This window comes from Phyllostomus discolor, chromosome 1, assembly GCF_004126475.2.
Source record: "Phyllostomus discolor isolate MPI-MPIP mPhyDis1 chromosome 1, mPhyDis1.pri.v3, whole genome shotgun sequence".
Taxonomy (NCBI): domain Eukaryota; kingdom Metazoa; phylum Chordata; class Mammalia; order Chiroptera; family Phyllostomidae; genus Phyllostomus; species Phyllostomus discolor.
Genome location: NC_040903.2, coordinates 189,376,294 through 189,390,437, shown reverse-complemented (window position 1 = coordinate 189,390,437; position 14,144 = coordinate 189,376,294). Strand labels below are relative to the sequence as shown.

General features: G+C 50.8%; 1 protein-coding gene across 2 annotated transcripts in view; it reads left to right on the top strand.

The window, feature by feature from the left end:
- Positions 1 to 14,144, top strand: part of SPTB (spectrin beta, erythrocytic) — a 118,683-nt gene that overhangs the window by 44,963 nt on the left and 59,576 nt on the right. The window contains exon 2 of one of the 2 annotated variants that reach the window (XM_036011012.1): positions 7,991 to 8,189. In XM_036011012.1, coding sequence (XP_035866905.1) covers positions 8,042 to 8,189 — 148 coding nt within the window. In that variant the 5' untranslated portion in view covers positions 7,991 to 8,041. Of the gene's footprint in view, positions 1 to 7,990; positions 8,190 to 14,144 lie in introns of those variants that run through there. The other variant, XM_028505917.2, reaches the window with a different exon arrangement.

Below are 14,144 nucleotides of genomic sequence, written 5' to 3'. Positions count from 1 at the left end.
TTTTGTTAATCACCTGTTCATATCCTTGGTAACTTTGTCAAGAAGTTTGTCTCTGAAAGGGAGGAGAGAAAGGATGGATGGCAAGAAGGAGTTGTAGTTGAGAGAGGAGAGACTTGAGCATGTGAAAATGAAGATGGAAAGGAGAAAAGCTGAAGACTCATTTTCCTCCCAGGATGGGAAGGGTGGGCAGAGAGAAGGATGGGGAGGATCTGGCCTCACCCAGCAATAACAGTGAGGCTGGGGGAGGGGCTGGGAATGGGGGTGGGGTGAATGCACAGATCACCACCTGCTTTCCCCGAGCCCGTCTGATGTCCCCCTTCCCTAGGACAGAGGCAGTGAGGGATCCATGGGGCCGGATAGGAGGGGAAAGGCAACCTCACTCAGATTCTACAAAAATGTGATATGTTGTGTTTCTAAGTGCTTGCAAATTATATTTGTTCTAAATTACAAGGAAAGAGGAGAGATGCCCAAATTTAAGCTTATGGGATGTGACACAAATAAAGTTGTAGAGGCGCATGGCACGGCAGTCGGGATGGGGGACATGTGGACTCTCCTGGCTGGAGAAGAGTTAGCGTAAGAGAGAGTATGAGCTCAGCACCAAACGCTGTAGAGCTTTGGATCAGACTGTGTGTGACAGTGTTGCTGAAAGCTTACGGAGCAGAAGTGTGCTGTTACGAGAAGGCTGCACAGGGTGGATTGAACACGCTGAGCATGAACAGCGGTGGACCATTCCACAAGCCCAGGCAAGAAATGGAAGAGCCTGAAGTGAAGTGGACGCTTTAGAACATAAAGAAATGATGAATAGAAGACACTTTACAGAGGCATAATGACTGACCTTGGTGATGAATAAATATTAAGTAAGTGCTCACTACAGATAAGTAGGATAACTGAATGGGTAGTACATGGAGGAACAGAGGGGTTTAAAGAAAATCCACAGTTTGAACTTAGGTCCCTGGGAGGAGGAGAATATTTCTTGAGCACCTGTATGTCCCAAGCACAGTGGTAAGCACTGGAAAACAAAAATGAATAAGATCGACATGGCTGCTGCCTGCTTGGCACCTATAGTCTAAGTGAGGAGAGGCCCAGCCTTCCACCTGCAGGTGAACTTTCCAGCAGATGGGCATCACCAGCAGTGCCTGGACCAAGCTGTATGTAGGTAAACTGACAGATGAGTGCCATGAAGGGGTCAAGCAGGTGCCCTGACTGAGGATGACAAAGAACTTAGATAGGGTGCTTGGGAAGTCTTCCACAAGGGAGTGAGAGGAGACCTAAGGAATGAGAAGGAGCCAGACATGCAAAGATGCTTCAGGAGGTGTCCCAGGCTGGGGCATAGCACACACAAGAGACTGAGCTAGGGAAAACATGGCAAGTTGGAAGAACTGAAAGGAGGCTCGCAGGCTGCTTATAGCGAGTGTGGGAGACGAGCTGGGAGAGGGAGGCAGAAGCCAGACCACGCTGAGCATTGGGGTTGACTTTTCCTCTATGAGCCAGTATATTTAGGGCATGTAACTGTTTTTTATAAAATTGGTAAAATTTAAGTTTAATAATATATGAACATTTTTATTGTACAGAGTTTCAAACATACCAAAAGTAGAGAGAATAGTATTATGAACATCCCTGTGTGTGGATCACCCCAAGTCAACATTATTTTAGGGGTTCCCCACTTGTTTCATCTGCTCTCCACTTTGCGGAAGCATATTTAAGCAAATCCCAGGTGACATGTCATGCCCCACTCCCTACATACCTCAGCATCTCTAAAAAAAAATGTTCATTTTCTTACATAACCACAATGCCATTATCACACCTAATGTAATTGATTATAGTTCCTGGTTATCACCTAGTATGGAGTCTATTATTCAGATTTGTCTGATTGTCTCAAAAGTGTGTTTTGATAGTTATTTGATTCAAGATCCAAAGAGGGTGCACAAAGCATTCGGTTATTGCATCTACTAAGGCTCTTTTGATCTGTAGCAGCCCCTGCTCTTTATGTCATGTATGTGTGTGTGTGTGTGTGTTTTAATGCCATTGACTTGTCAAAGACATGGGGTCAGTTGTCTGTAGAATGTCCCACATTCTGGGTTTGTGTGCTTCCTCACGTTGTCACTTACCTTGTCTCTCAATTTCCTGTAATTCCTGTGAATGGGAAGTTAGCTCTAAGACTTGGTCAGATTGAGACTCAACTTTCTTTGGCATGCGTGTCATTGGTCACAATGTCCTTTAGATTACATCATATCAGGAGACATACACTATCTAGTTGTCCTGTTCGTAGTGATATTAAGACTTGTCAGTGAATTCAAGTATTGGGAGCTTGATCCTATGGTATAGCTCCCATCAACCTCTTATCTAATTATTTTTGATGATCTTTTCTGAATCAATTACTTCATTAACAATATCTCAATGATTATTTTGATTTATTCTTGACCATTTCCAATGTCGAGACTTCACCGCCCCTCCCCCATGCAGCTTTCACCAGGAAAGGGAGAGGTTCCTCTGGGTATTCTGGAAAAGTCTCCATGGAAAATGAGAAACTGGGCATCGACTTTCAATTCAACTACCATAGAATGGTACTTATTTGGGGAGAGGAGACCAGTATCTATCTCAAGAGAAGTGAGCTGGGAGAGATGAGAAGAGTTACTGGGTTGTAATAGCTTTCTGTGAATGTGGCTATTGGGCCCAAGAATCCCAATAGAAGATGGTCTTTGAAAACTATGTATGTCTATTAGGAGTATCATCTCTCCTACCTTCTTAATCATTCCCAAGGGACGTTTGCCTCTGTGTAGAAGGTGAGGCACTGACAGACGCTGTTAAGATAGCTGATGAGACCATCCCTGTATCAGAGCTGAGCTGCACCTGTTCCCCAACCAAATCCCTGTAAGAACTGTTGGGGCCGTGATCCCACCCCCCACCCCAATTCCAGCAGCTGCAGCATAACTGGAGCCAGTTCTTAGTAAGAGATTTTTCCATGATGAGGGTGGACAAGCTGTCACATGTGTGCCTGAGTCCCTGCCTGGTGACCGAAACTGGAACAGAAGGGTCTGGGTAAGGCCTTACCAAACAGCAGCAGACTAGAATGACAAGGACATTGCAAATGCATGGCAATCCTTGATGATGTCAACCACGGATAGGACTCTTGAGACTTTAAGAACCCCAAGCCACACTCTGCCCCTGAAGGACTGGGAGCCACAGGTTGGGATGGGAATTACAGAGATGGAAAAGTAGAGTGTGCTCTGGGGAGGGGAAGTGGCTTAGTCCAGGCACTAGCGGTGATGTCCATCTGCTGGAAAGGTCACCCACAGGTGGTAGGCTTACCTGGGCCTCACTGTCACCCCATGGTCTTGAAACCCCCTTATTCTCCTATCCTGGGAGCCATGTGCCTAGTCTTAGCCACGTTGAGCCTGAGCTGTAATCTCCAGGTAGAGACATCTGGTAGGCCAGTGGAGGTGCTAGACTAGAGCTTGGGGGTGGGGAGGAGGTTAAGGCTGGAGATAGACTTACTAGATAGAGTACTCTGCACTGGGCAGCTCATTGGCTCCCATGCTGGTTTTATTTATTTTCTCATTTTTTTGTTTATTGTCACATGATGTTTTAGTGAATGTTTATGTATTTGACTCTTCAAGGTGTCTATGAACATGCATTGTAAATGCACTGGCAGGGAAACTTTAGGGTTTACTTTCCTGACCTGGGTTGCCATAGTACCAAAACACATTTGAAAAGCAGGTTTGGGGGCAGTACCAAACAGATAGCAGGTGAGGGGTCACACCTTACAGCTAGAGAGAAAACAAAGATAGAGTAGGTATAAATTCTCTGTTTCCGCAAGATGGTGGCCAGGCTATTTCAACAGCCTCCACCCAGGACCCTGCTAAGGCAGAGTGGCACCACCCTGTATTTATCCCACTTCCCACTCCTGAAGTGTACTGGGCTTTGCTGCTTCTCACGTTTGAGTGGCCCAGAGAAGAGCAGAGGGGGTGGGGAGGAGAAGAAGAAAGAAGCCATCCTCTTTGGCTGGGCACTGTGGGGAGCGCCACGGTGAGTTCTAGCTAGGGCTCCAGCAGCACCCTGCAGGCAGAGAGCAGCTGCCACGGCAGCCACTTCTTGGGTTCCTAGCACGTAGGGATTAACTGGGCATAGCACGGGAGGTTGCGATTCCAAGGCCTAACACCTGATCCCAGAAGCGGATGGGTTCCTAGGCACACGTGGGAAGGGCAGAGCTGTGGATTTCGTCAGCAACATTGTGAGATCTACGTACCAAGCAGGCACTCCTTGTGCGAGTGAGCGCCCTGTGAAATGAGATGAGCTGTTCAATCCTGAGCCGTGGGCAAATCTAGAGACCCATCCTGCTCAAAATATCGCCTGGGGTCAGAGGTCGGCAGAGCTCACGGGGTTGGGGTGAGCCAGTGGACTCTGCCTTTAGAGACAGGCCTGCCCAGCTCTAGCCAGGCAGGTAGATGAACAGGAAAGGTGGGCTTTCCTGGACACAGAGTCACCCAGGCCAGAGAAGACCCACGTGCAGTTCGACCAGGGTCTAGCGGGTTGTGAGAAGGATTTCTTGGGAGCTTGAGGGTGGATTGGGAGCGACTGGACAAGGAACTACGACTTGTGCCTTTTTCCCTGGGTTTCATGGCAGGGGAGAGGGGTACAGCTTTGGGTCTATGGGTAGCCGTGGCTGGCTGCTGGCTTACTCAGGGAGCAACCGTTCAGGTGCACAGGTGACTCACAGCCTCTCACGTGACCAGCCCACCTCATCTCCACGTTCCCCTTGGATGCCAACTGAAACGTCATTTCCACGACTCCCCGTTTGCTTAGGTAGCCCCACCACGACTGTCCAACATATGCTGTTCTCTTCAGTCTGATGGTTTCTTTATTGTCAGGCCTTCGGCGGGACATTGTGACAGTAAAGAAACTAGGTGTTGATGACACTGGGAAAGCACTGGGTTAAATTTGGTTTTAGGCATCAGGGGGGCTTTTTGTTTTGTTTTTTTGGTTTGGTTTGGTTTGGTTTTTCTTGAAATAACCATTTGTAGTTTTCTTATTTTCTTCACTTCTGCCTCTTGCGCCTGAATTCTCCGAGATTCTCCCCTCGCCGCTGTGCATGCTGTCCCCCGCCCCCACCCCTTGGCACTCACGGAGAGCCATCTGGGCAGGCCGCTGGGGTGGGCGTGGCTGGGGACAGGAGGAGGAGGACGTCCCCTGAGTTTCTGAATCTTCTTTCCTTGGTGTTTGTGTCCAGGGACCTGACCCTTCTAAAAAATGAAAAATAGAACCACTCTGGACTTGTGTATTTAGACATACATGTGTGTTTCTCGTGTTCTGGGCAGAGCCATTGCCTGGCTGCCGCCTTCCTAGCCGCAGTGGCAGGAGGCATGGCGTTTTTAAGCAGGATGAATTGCTGTCTAGTGGCTGCTCTTCCACACCCAGGGCCATCAATCTTGTCTCGAATGCTGGGCTGCTGGGCTGCTGGGCTGCTGGGCTGCCTGCTCAGGCTCATCTTTCTGGGGCAGACTTATTTACGGAGCCACGGCAAAGGTAATCTCACTCCCCCAGCCCTGTGGCTTGGGCCTCTCACAGCCACTCTTAAAAATAGCCCAAGACAAGGAGAGCCAGGGTCCGGTTACCTCCTGCACGCAGGATCTGATCTCACCTCGCCTCCTGTGCCTGGCAGCTCAGCCCTTCTGGGTGCTGGGTCCCTCGGCCTCTCTCGCTCAGATCCAGCCGTAGTTCCCCTTCGGGGAAGTGGGAAAGGCACGTGGAGTGCGGAGTCCTTCCCGGCTACTTTTGCCCAGCCAGTTGTGTGAAGAATGTCAGCCCTGGAAGTAGCCTGTCCCACTGTAGACGATAACAGGTTGTCCAAAGGGGCCAGGGTGTTCTTGGGTACAGGCCTGGCACCATGGGGCGTGCTGTGTTGTGGTAAGGACTGGCTTTTCCACCTTATACCTTCCCTTCCCTGAATAGCAAACACCTTTGCCAAGTCCTGGGAGCTGGGGCATGTCCCCTGTCCCCATGTACCATGTTCTTTTCCCACTGGCTTCCCTAAAATCAGCCTGGTCGAGGGGGATGAACTGGCTGCAGCTTGGCCTTTGGTCCCAGCCACAGCAGTAATTTCCTAGATGACCTTGGGGAGGCCTCATCCTATAATAAGCTTGGTTTTCTCCCTTACACAATTAGGGTGGATAATTCTGGCTCCTGTCTTACCTCAAAGGGATGTGGTGGGATTGATTAGTCAGACTGGGGGAAAAAAAGAGTCTGAAGTGATTCTGTTTGGAAAACAAGGGCTCTAGCACTGCAGTTATGCTTGGATTGGTGAGCTCACTTCCTTTCTTCTTCAGGTGTGTACCTGCTCGGGTGGGTGAGTGTGTGTGTTGGAGTGTGTATCTGTGTATGTAGTGTGAGTGTGTGCATGTGTGTGGTGTGTGAGTGCACACACTCGTGGAGGGAGTGGTTTACCTGACGGCTCACTAGTTGTGAACGTGTGTGTCGTTTGTCTGCCGCACAGCCTCCCCGCCCCGCCCCACCCCCGCCCCCTTCTGCTCTCTGGGACGTGGAGGCTCTGGGCTCCCTGTCCTCCCTTACAGACTTGATCTTGGAGTCCCTTAAGCTCCCTGGAGAGATGACTCAGTGGCAGGTACCGGCGAGGAAATTAAGGCTGAAGGAAAGCTAGTCATTTTCCAAAGGCCCGAGACATTCAGGACCTAGCCTGGTGCCTCTAGCTTCCTGCCCCACTTTCTCCCTGCCCCGGCCCTCGCCCTCTCGCTGCACTGCACGGTTTCTCATTTTGCCATGTTCTCTCTCACTTTCGGAACTATGCTGCTGCTCTTTCTCCCCTCTGTGGGGCCTCGCCCCTTTCCATGTACTCCTTCGCAGGATGCCTCCGAGGTTTCTTTAGGAATCCGCTTGAACTTCCCTTCCCAACACCCAGTCCTACCACGAGTTCCAGAGCTTTCCTGTTCTTTCCCAAGGGTGCACACACCACACTTACTGTAATTGCTTATTTAATCGTCTCTTTGGCTGCCTGAATATAAGCTCCATGAGGACAAGGTCCTTTCTGTCTTACTCCTAACTGTCCAGCACAGTGCCTGCCATCTCTTTGGGGATTGGTGCATATTTGAATTAATTATGAATGAATGAACAAGTGGGCAAACATGATAAGTGACGGGTGAGGGAGGCCCCAGTGCTCCTGTGTACCATGTTGAGTGCATAGGTGAACACACACAGCTCCATTGTCCATGGGTCCCCTCACCACCCCCCACCCATCATGCTGATGCTTTGATGGGACAGCAGGCTGGCCTGGGCTCCTTGCTCTGTCCTGGGATTCAACAGGAGACCTCGTGTGGGCACCTGGTCACACTTCAGAGAAGGGAAAACCAAAAGCTTAGCTTCCTGAACATTTGCAGCTGGGAAAGACCTCAGAAAGCTCTTGGGCAGCCTCTGGGAGGAGTACACTTTCCCACACAGCTGCCGGGGCTGCTGACACCAATGGCATCTTGAAGCTCACATTCATCTCTCTTACCACTGATTTGTGTTTGAGTCAGATACAGCCAACTTCCAGCTTCTCCCCTCTTCCCTTCTTCCCCCAGTCCACCCGGTGGGGGTGGGGCTGCTCTTCCCAGCTGGACCCTCCAGCCTCAGGCTCCCAGAAGAGCCGCCTTCGGTCCCGGCTCCCAGAGCAGCAGTAGTGGGTTTGGAGGAAGAGGGCTTACTGCGACTGACGTCTCCACCTGCTGGCCGCCCGGACCCTTGCTGCATCAGCTCTCTGTCCCCGCCGCCACTGCCGCTGTTACTGTTCCTGCTGCTGCTGCTGCTGCTGCTGCTGCTGCTACTGCTGCTGCAATATTTTATATCCAAGGAGCCAGAGACCCCGGGTAGGAAGCATGGCCAGGCAGATGGCACTGTGTGCGATCTACTCCTGTAGGAGGCTCCAAATAAGTTTCCCCTGAGAAAAAGTCCAAGGAGGTGGGAGCTAACCCTCTGACTGTGTTGCTATCTGCCCCCCCAGGGACCCTTCCATGAAGACTGAGGCAGGCGTAGCTGCTAAGAGCCTGCTGACATGACATCAGCCACGGAGATTGAAAACGTGGGCAACCAGCCACCGTACAGCCGGATCAATGCCCGCTGGGATGCCCCGGACGATGAGCTGGATAATGACAACAGCTCAGCCAGGCTCTTTGAGAGGTCCCGGATCAAGGCCTTAGCAGGTACCGTTGGGGGCCATGCGGGTTAGGGAAGCTGTTCTCACAGTCCCGAGGTTCAGTCCCCTCCTTGCCTGTGGCGAACCCTCTGTGTGCATGGGCATGAGCCCGGCAGGGCAGTGATGGAGAGGTGGTTGTGCGGCTCAGAGAGGCAGGGCCCCTCGGGGGAGAGTGCTGGCTCAGGCAGCCTCTGCTCCCACGTGTCCTCCACTCCCTCCTAGGTGGGAGGTGGTGCCAGGTGGGCCCTGCCCTCTGCCTCTGTCCTGCATGATCTGTGGCCAAAGTCAGAAGTAAGACAAAGTCTGGGCGAAGAAGTGTCTGAGGGGAGGGACAGCGGGCAGAGGAGCATGGGGCCTTCGTATGCACCTCGGTCTCTTGCCTGGACCTGGATAGAGGTATTACCGTCATCTTCTCTGTGGTCCCAAGAGGAAAGAGTGGTTTGATAGAAAATTGAGAACAGATAACTGTCTCTTTACACTGCCTCAGAAAGGAGGATTTTTCTGGACTAAACCTCTTATCCTTAAATGAGAATTAGATTTTTACTTACCAGGTTTATAATAGAGTTCTGTGTGTGTGTGTGTGTGTGTGTGTGTGTGTGTGTGTGTGTGTGTTCTGGGGGAGAGGGGAAGGATGGAGAGAGCGAGCTTATATCTCCGATAGAAATAGCTTCTCCTCTCCTGCTGGCTGAGATCTGACTCTTGGAGCTTTTCTTTCCCCCACCAACCCCTGTGAACACCGCCTCCCAGGAGCCTGGCCCAGGGGAGCTATATTCTAATCCCAAGTCCTTGGCCAGTAAAGAACGTTGGAGTTATATGGGGCAGTGCAGAGTGTGGCCAGGGGTAGGGGTGGATCACTATACCCACTCTGCCAGTGAGTGGCCCACGTCAGCCTTGTTTACCCCGAGCTGCTTGTTCCCGTCTTCTGCCTCGTACGAAGGGCACAGGCTTTTCCACAAGCACCTTCTTGAGTGACTCTCCCACGGCCCCCATTGCTCATGGCTTTATCTGAATTTCATGATAGTACCCTCCCAACTTCCCTCCCTCCACACTGCTCCCACATGCCTTGGTCTTTAGCTGACCTTGAGGCATAAGCAGAGCTCTAGGCCACAATGACCTTTCACCTCAAGAGTGTCTGGGCGTCCCATCCCCATAAGAGGAATGGGGTGTCTCATTCCCTTTCATGGTGGGGAATCCGTTTAGGCTTCAGCTATCACCCTTTGTGTCCTTGTTCTTGCCAGAAAACTCCCTTTCTTTTTCTTTCATTGCCTCCTCACGACCCCCCATGTCACAAAATCCTTCCTTGGTTTCCCTTGGGGACATATAACAGCACCAACACCTTGCTTTTGCTTATGTCATTTTAACCTCTTTAAATAACCAAGCTCGGAACCCTTGCCTTTGCCAGTCTGGTTGTACCTCGTGCTGGCTGGTTCTGGCTACAGTGACCCTGGCAATGTGGCCGGAGGGAGAAGGGCACCTACTCCATAGGGTTTGTCCAAGGACAGTTTGAGGGGTGAGGCTGCCTTTTGTGCAAGGATCGTTTGATCTATTTCACAGATACCCTGGTTTCTGTTTGTTTGTTTTTTTAAGAAACCAAGGTAAATTCCATTCTAACAACCATCCATTGAACTCCTACTCTGTGTAAAGCTAAACCCTTGACCAGACACGAAAGTGGAGGGGGAAGCACAGAGAGAAATACTACACAGTGTCTGTCTCTAAGGGGTTTATGATCTATTAGGGAAAATGAACAATGTTCATAATTAATTAGCACGGGTAGAATTGGAGAAGAACTGTAGGAGAGGCACATAATTAAATAGCAATAAGAGAGCAAAGGAAGAGATGAAGGGAGAGTCAAGGACTTGTTTGCTGAGGAGGTGGTCTTGAGCTGGGGGTTGAAGGGCGCGTGTGACTGACAGGCAAATGGGCTGAGAGTCTGTCCACTTGGCCTAAAAGTGTTAGCCAGGTCTGATGAGCAGCCTGGGAAACTGGTAGAAATGGGCTAATCAGGTGAATCAGCAAAGAGTCCTTTCCAGCTTTGCCTGTTCCTCACCAAGAGTGTGCTTCTCATCTACCAAAGAATCTGAATGCCCCGTCAGGGAGAGCGGAACCACGGAGTGCAGACTTGCGTAGGCCTTAACAATTCAAACATCTGGCTAACAGACAAACATGGAAGTTTGGGGTCCACTCAGGATTTGTAAAAACAAACAAAACCCCAAACAGTTTGCCAACTTTTCCTCTCGTGAGAGTTCACTCTGTGTGACCTCTGGAAGAAACTAAAGCTTTGAGAAGGAAGGTCCAAAGTAGAGTGGCCGGCTGGACCCGTTCTGATAGGTGGGCGGAGCGGAGAAAGGAAGTGTCAGTCTCCCCAGTTTTCACTTTGTGACATGTTTCGCTTCAGCACCATCCTTGGAGCTGCCTAGGCAGTCTGGGCAGGGGCCAGTCTTTCCAAAGAGGCTTAGGAAGCAGAAGCAACCTCTGGTTTCCATCACCTCGACGTGCTCCAAGGCCACCCCCAACTCCTGACTATTATAGCAAGGACAGCATTGGGTTCTGTGTTTCCTATAAGATGGCAGTGATCTGCTTTGTAGGTTTATGTGGCAAGGTTGGACAGATAGGCCTGGCCTTTTCTGTCTAAAATTGAAGATCCTGGGGTGAGAAGGAAAATGTCACAAGACCCAGGTTCAAGTCCTGATTCCACCTGTAATGCTACTCTACAGAGGATGGCGGAATCAGTTTCCTTTTCTGTCAAATTGAGAGAGTAGTACTTTCCCAAGGTTGTCAATATCAAGTAAGATAAAGTTTATGCACACTTTTTATTAATAATAAAATACGAAGCAAATGTCTGTATTTACAGGAAATCTTCTTAGTATCTCTCTGTCCCTTCTACCAACTTCACATTCAAGATCAGTAGCTCATTCTTTGGCCCCATTTCCTTGGCCTCTTTCAGGGCCAATTTCTTCCTTCTTTGCCTTTAACTTTTTCTCAGAATGCCTTGGATGGAAAAAAAGAACCAGGGACTGGGGAAATTAGGCTGATGCTTGTATTTGGAGCTCTTGGCTTGGTCCCCAGAGACCCAGCGCCCGTGAGGAGGAAGGCCCCTGCTGTGAGGACCTTCTCCTTAGGGCCATCCGATCAGGGCCCAGCTGTGTCTCTTCGTCAGCCCAGGAACCCAAAGGGTCAGCCTTGTGCAGCACTCCTGCTGGTGCGGCTGCTCCTCTGAGTCCTCCTCTACTCAGTGGCCTGTAGTTAAAAGACTTCCACTTGGTTACCTGGATTCCATCTTGTCTGCCTCCTCAGTCAACTTTCTCTCAGCTGCAAAGGAAGTTCTCCCTATTCTGCCTTTGTAATCTTTTCTAGCTCTCCCTCCCTGGGGGATTAACAAGACATCTGGTTATTCTAGGTGGAAACCACCACATTGCTATACAGATACTCGACCTCTCTCCAGAATGAATCACTCTGGATTTAAAACTGCAGATCAGCCTGGCTGAAGTGAAAGGTGGTCGTGGTTTTTTGTGGGGTTTTTTTTTGGGGGGGGTGTTGGTGAGAAAACACCGCAGAGGGTTCCTGAAAGGAGATGGATTTGACCTTGGCAATGCCAAGGGGAGGGCTGGGGACCCAGCAGGAATATTTGCCCAGTAGGTCTCTGGGCAGATGCTAGTCCTCAGCGTCAGCCTCTGAAGCTGGCAGCACTTTTTGAGGTTCTGTGCTGCATAGCCATGAGGGTTCTTCAGGGAGCTGTCCTCTGCTGTGATGGCTCCGGCACCTTCCCAGACAGCCCACTTTCTGGATCTGCTTGGAAAGATTAGAGGTAGGGAAACAGCTGAAAAGGCCAAGTTCCTATCCCACCAAGACATCCCAGCCTTGGAGTTTCAGTGGAAAAGCTATCAGTGTCCTTAGGAGTGACTCTCAGTGTCTTCTGGAGTCACCCTTATTGTCACTCACAACCCCCTTCCTCCCCTTCCCCTCTTCGTACTGGAAGCCATTCCGTAGACATTTGTGGCATCTGCAGGGAATTACCCAGCCAGCATGCCCACCCTCTGTGCCCTCCCTCCACATCCCAGAGGAGGCCCCTGCCTGCCCGTACCCCTCCTCGCACCTGGCCGTGCACCCCAGAGGCTCAGGACAGATGTGGCCCAGCTGGGAGAGGAGCAGTGCAACAGAAAGGTGCCCGGAAAAGAGAAACCCTGTGCACCAGCTTCCCTCCCGCCTACTCCCACTGCCGCACACACGCACGCACGCAGCTTGGCATCCCAGCTCCTTGGTGCACAGAGCACCAGCTTGCAGTCCCGGCCTCCTGATGAGGCCTGTCAGAAGGAGAGGGCTGGGCACGCCCTTCTTCCTCCTCTCTGGTTTGTTGAACAATGGCTGCACAGGGTAGACTACACAGAGCTGCCCTTTTCCGACAAAGAGCACAAAATTGTGTAGCCCACTCAAAATGGGAATCCAAGTGACGTTTCAAGCTAGAGATGCGCTTCTTTCTGTGTTCTCTCTTTGTAGCCTTCATACTAGAAATGAGATGAGGCCGAGTGGCGAGGTTGATTAAGGACAATTCAGAGAATGCCCAAGGACAGCAGGTGCACTGCAGGCTGCATCCTGTGCTCTGAAGCAATTGTTGCTGCCCCTTTGAACCTTCAACACCTTCCAGACCCATATTGCCCAGGCCCCGAGGTCAAGTTCTGTGATCGACAGGTGTTCCATCAGAGCCCCAGGATGGTGGTCCTCGGACCATGCTGCTCCCTGCCCACCCACCTTGGCTCCCCAGGAACTCCCCAGAGAGGGTGCTTAGGCTCCTTCCTGACTTTGGTGGCAAAAAGTGATGCTTGGCCTCTCCCTGCTCCTCCTTCCCCACCGGCACCAAAATGACGCTGAGCCCAGGGACCCCAGTTGCCTGAGAAGGGCTTTGTGTCCAGAGGGTGGATGCTTTCTTTTTTTTTTTTTGCCACACGGGGATGGGGGATCAGCAGCTTCTCGGCAGTCTGCTAAGTTGACAAATTCAGATGCAGCGCCTGGAGGGAGACCAAAGCACCAGGTGTTTATGTCCTTATGTCTCTCTTAAGCTACCTGTGGGCACAAAGGTCAGCTGTCATTAGTGAGAGGTTTTCAAATGTTTTCTTCTCAGATTTCAAAACATGGAATGGAGTTTTATTTAGAGACTATATATTGGGGAAATATACTATTCACGGAAATATGTATAATTATTAACCACCATTTCAATGTACTGTCCAAAGGGAGAAAAAATGGGCGCAGCAGCTTTCTCTTGGAAGTCAGCCATTGTGAGTTCCCCCTCCCCCAAGGCAGACGGCTATTGGGATAAACCTGCCACTTACCTGTGCAGGCAAACCTGCAAGAGAGGTGGGCATGCCACCCACACTGTGTGGTCCTGCCCAGCACATAACTCCTTCTCTCACTGTCCCCTCTCCCCTCTTGATAAGAGCTGCTCTTCCTCCTGGAGAAGCTTTGCAGAACAAAGGCTGCTCCCTGTCTCTGGATGACTGCTATCTGTCATCATGAAGATCAGTGATCAAATATTAATACACCGAGGTTAATAATAAGACTCTGTCCCCTCCCCATGCGGTGTGGTCTGAGTGAGCCACGGTAATAGCCTCCTCCATCTTTGGGACATTCCTGCGGGCTGTCAGCTTTGTTCCCAAGGGCAGGCTCTGGCACCAGGCCCTGACTGCTTGTAACCACCCGGGAGCAGGCAGCACCCACTCCCCTCGCCCCTGGGATGGGCCCCCCTGCGTGCGGCTTGGCGGGAGAGGTGGTATTTTCGGAGCATCTGTAGCACTTGCTCATTTTCCCTCTTAATCGTGTCACTGAGAGAGAATGACAGGGAAGCTTGGGAGCAGCTGAGTCTCAGGGAGCATCTTGCCTCCGAACCCTTTGGCCTTCAGACTCTGGAAACTAGATCAAGCAGGGAATCTCATTTTACAGTCTAGTGAGAGTGAAGTGGGTCAGATAATCA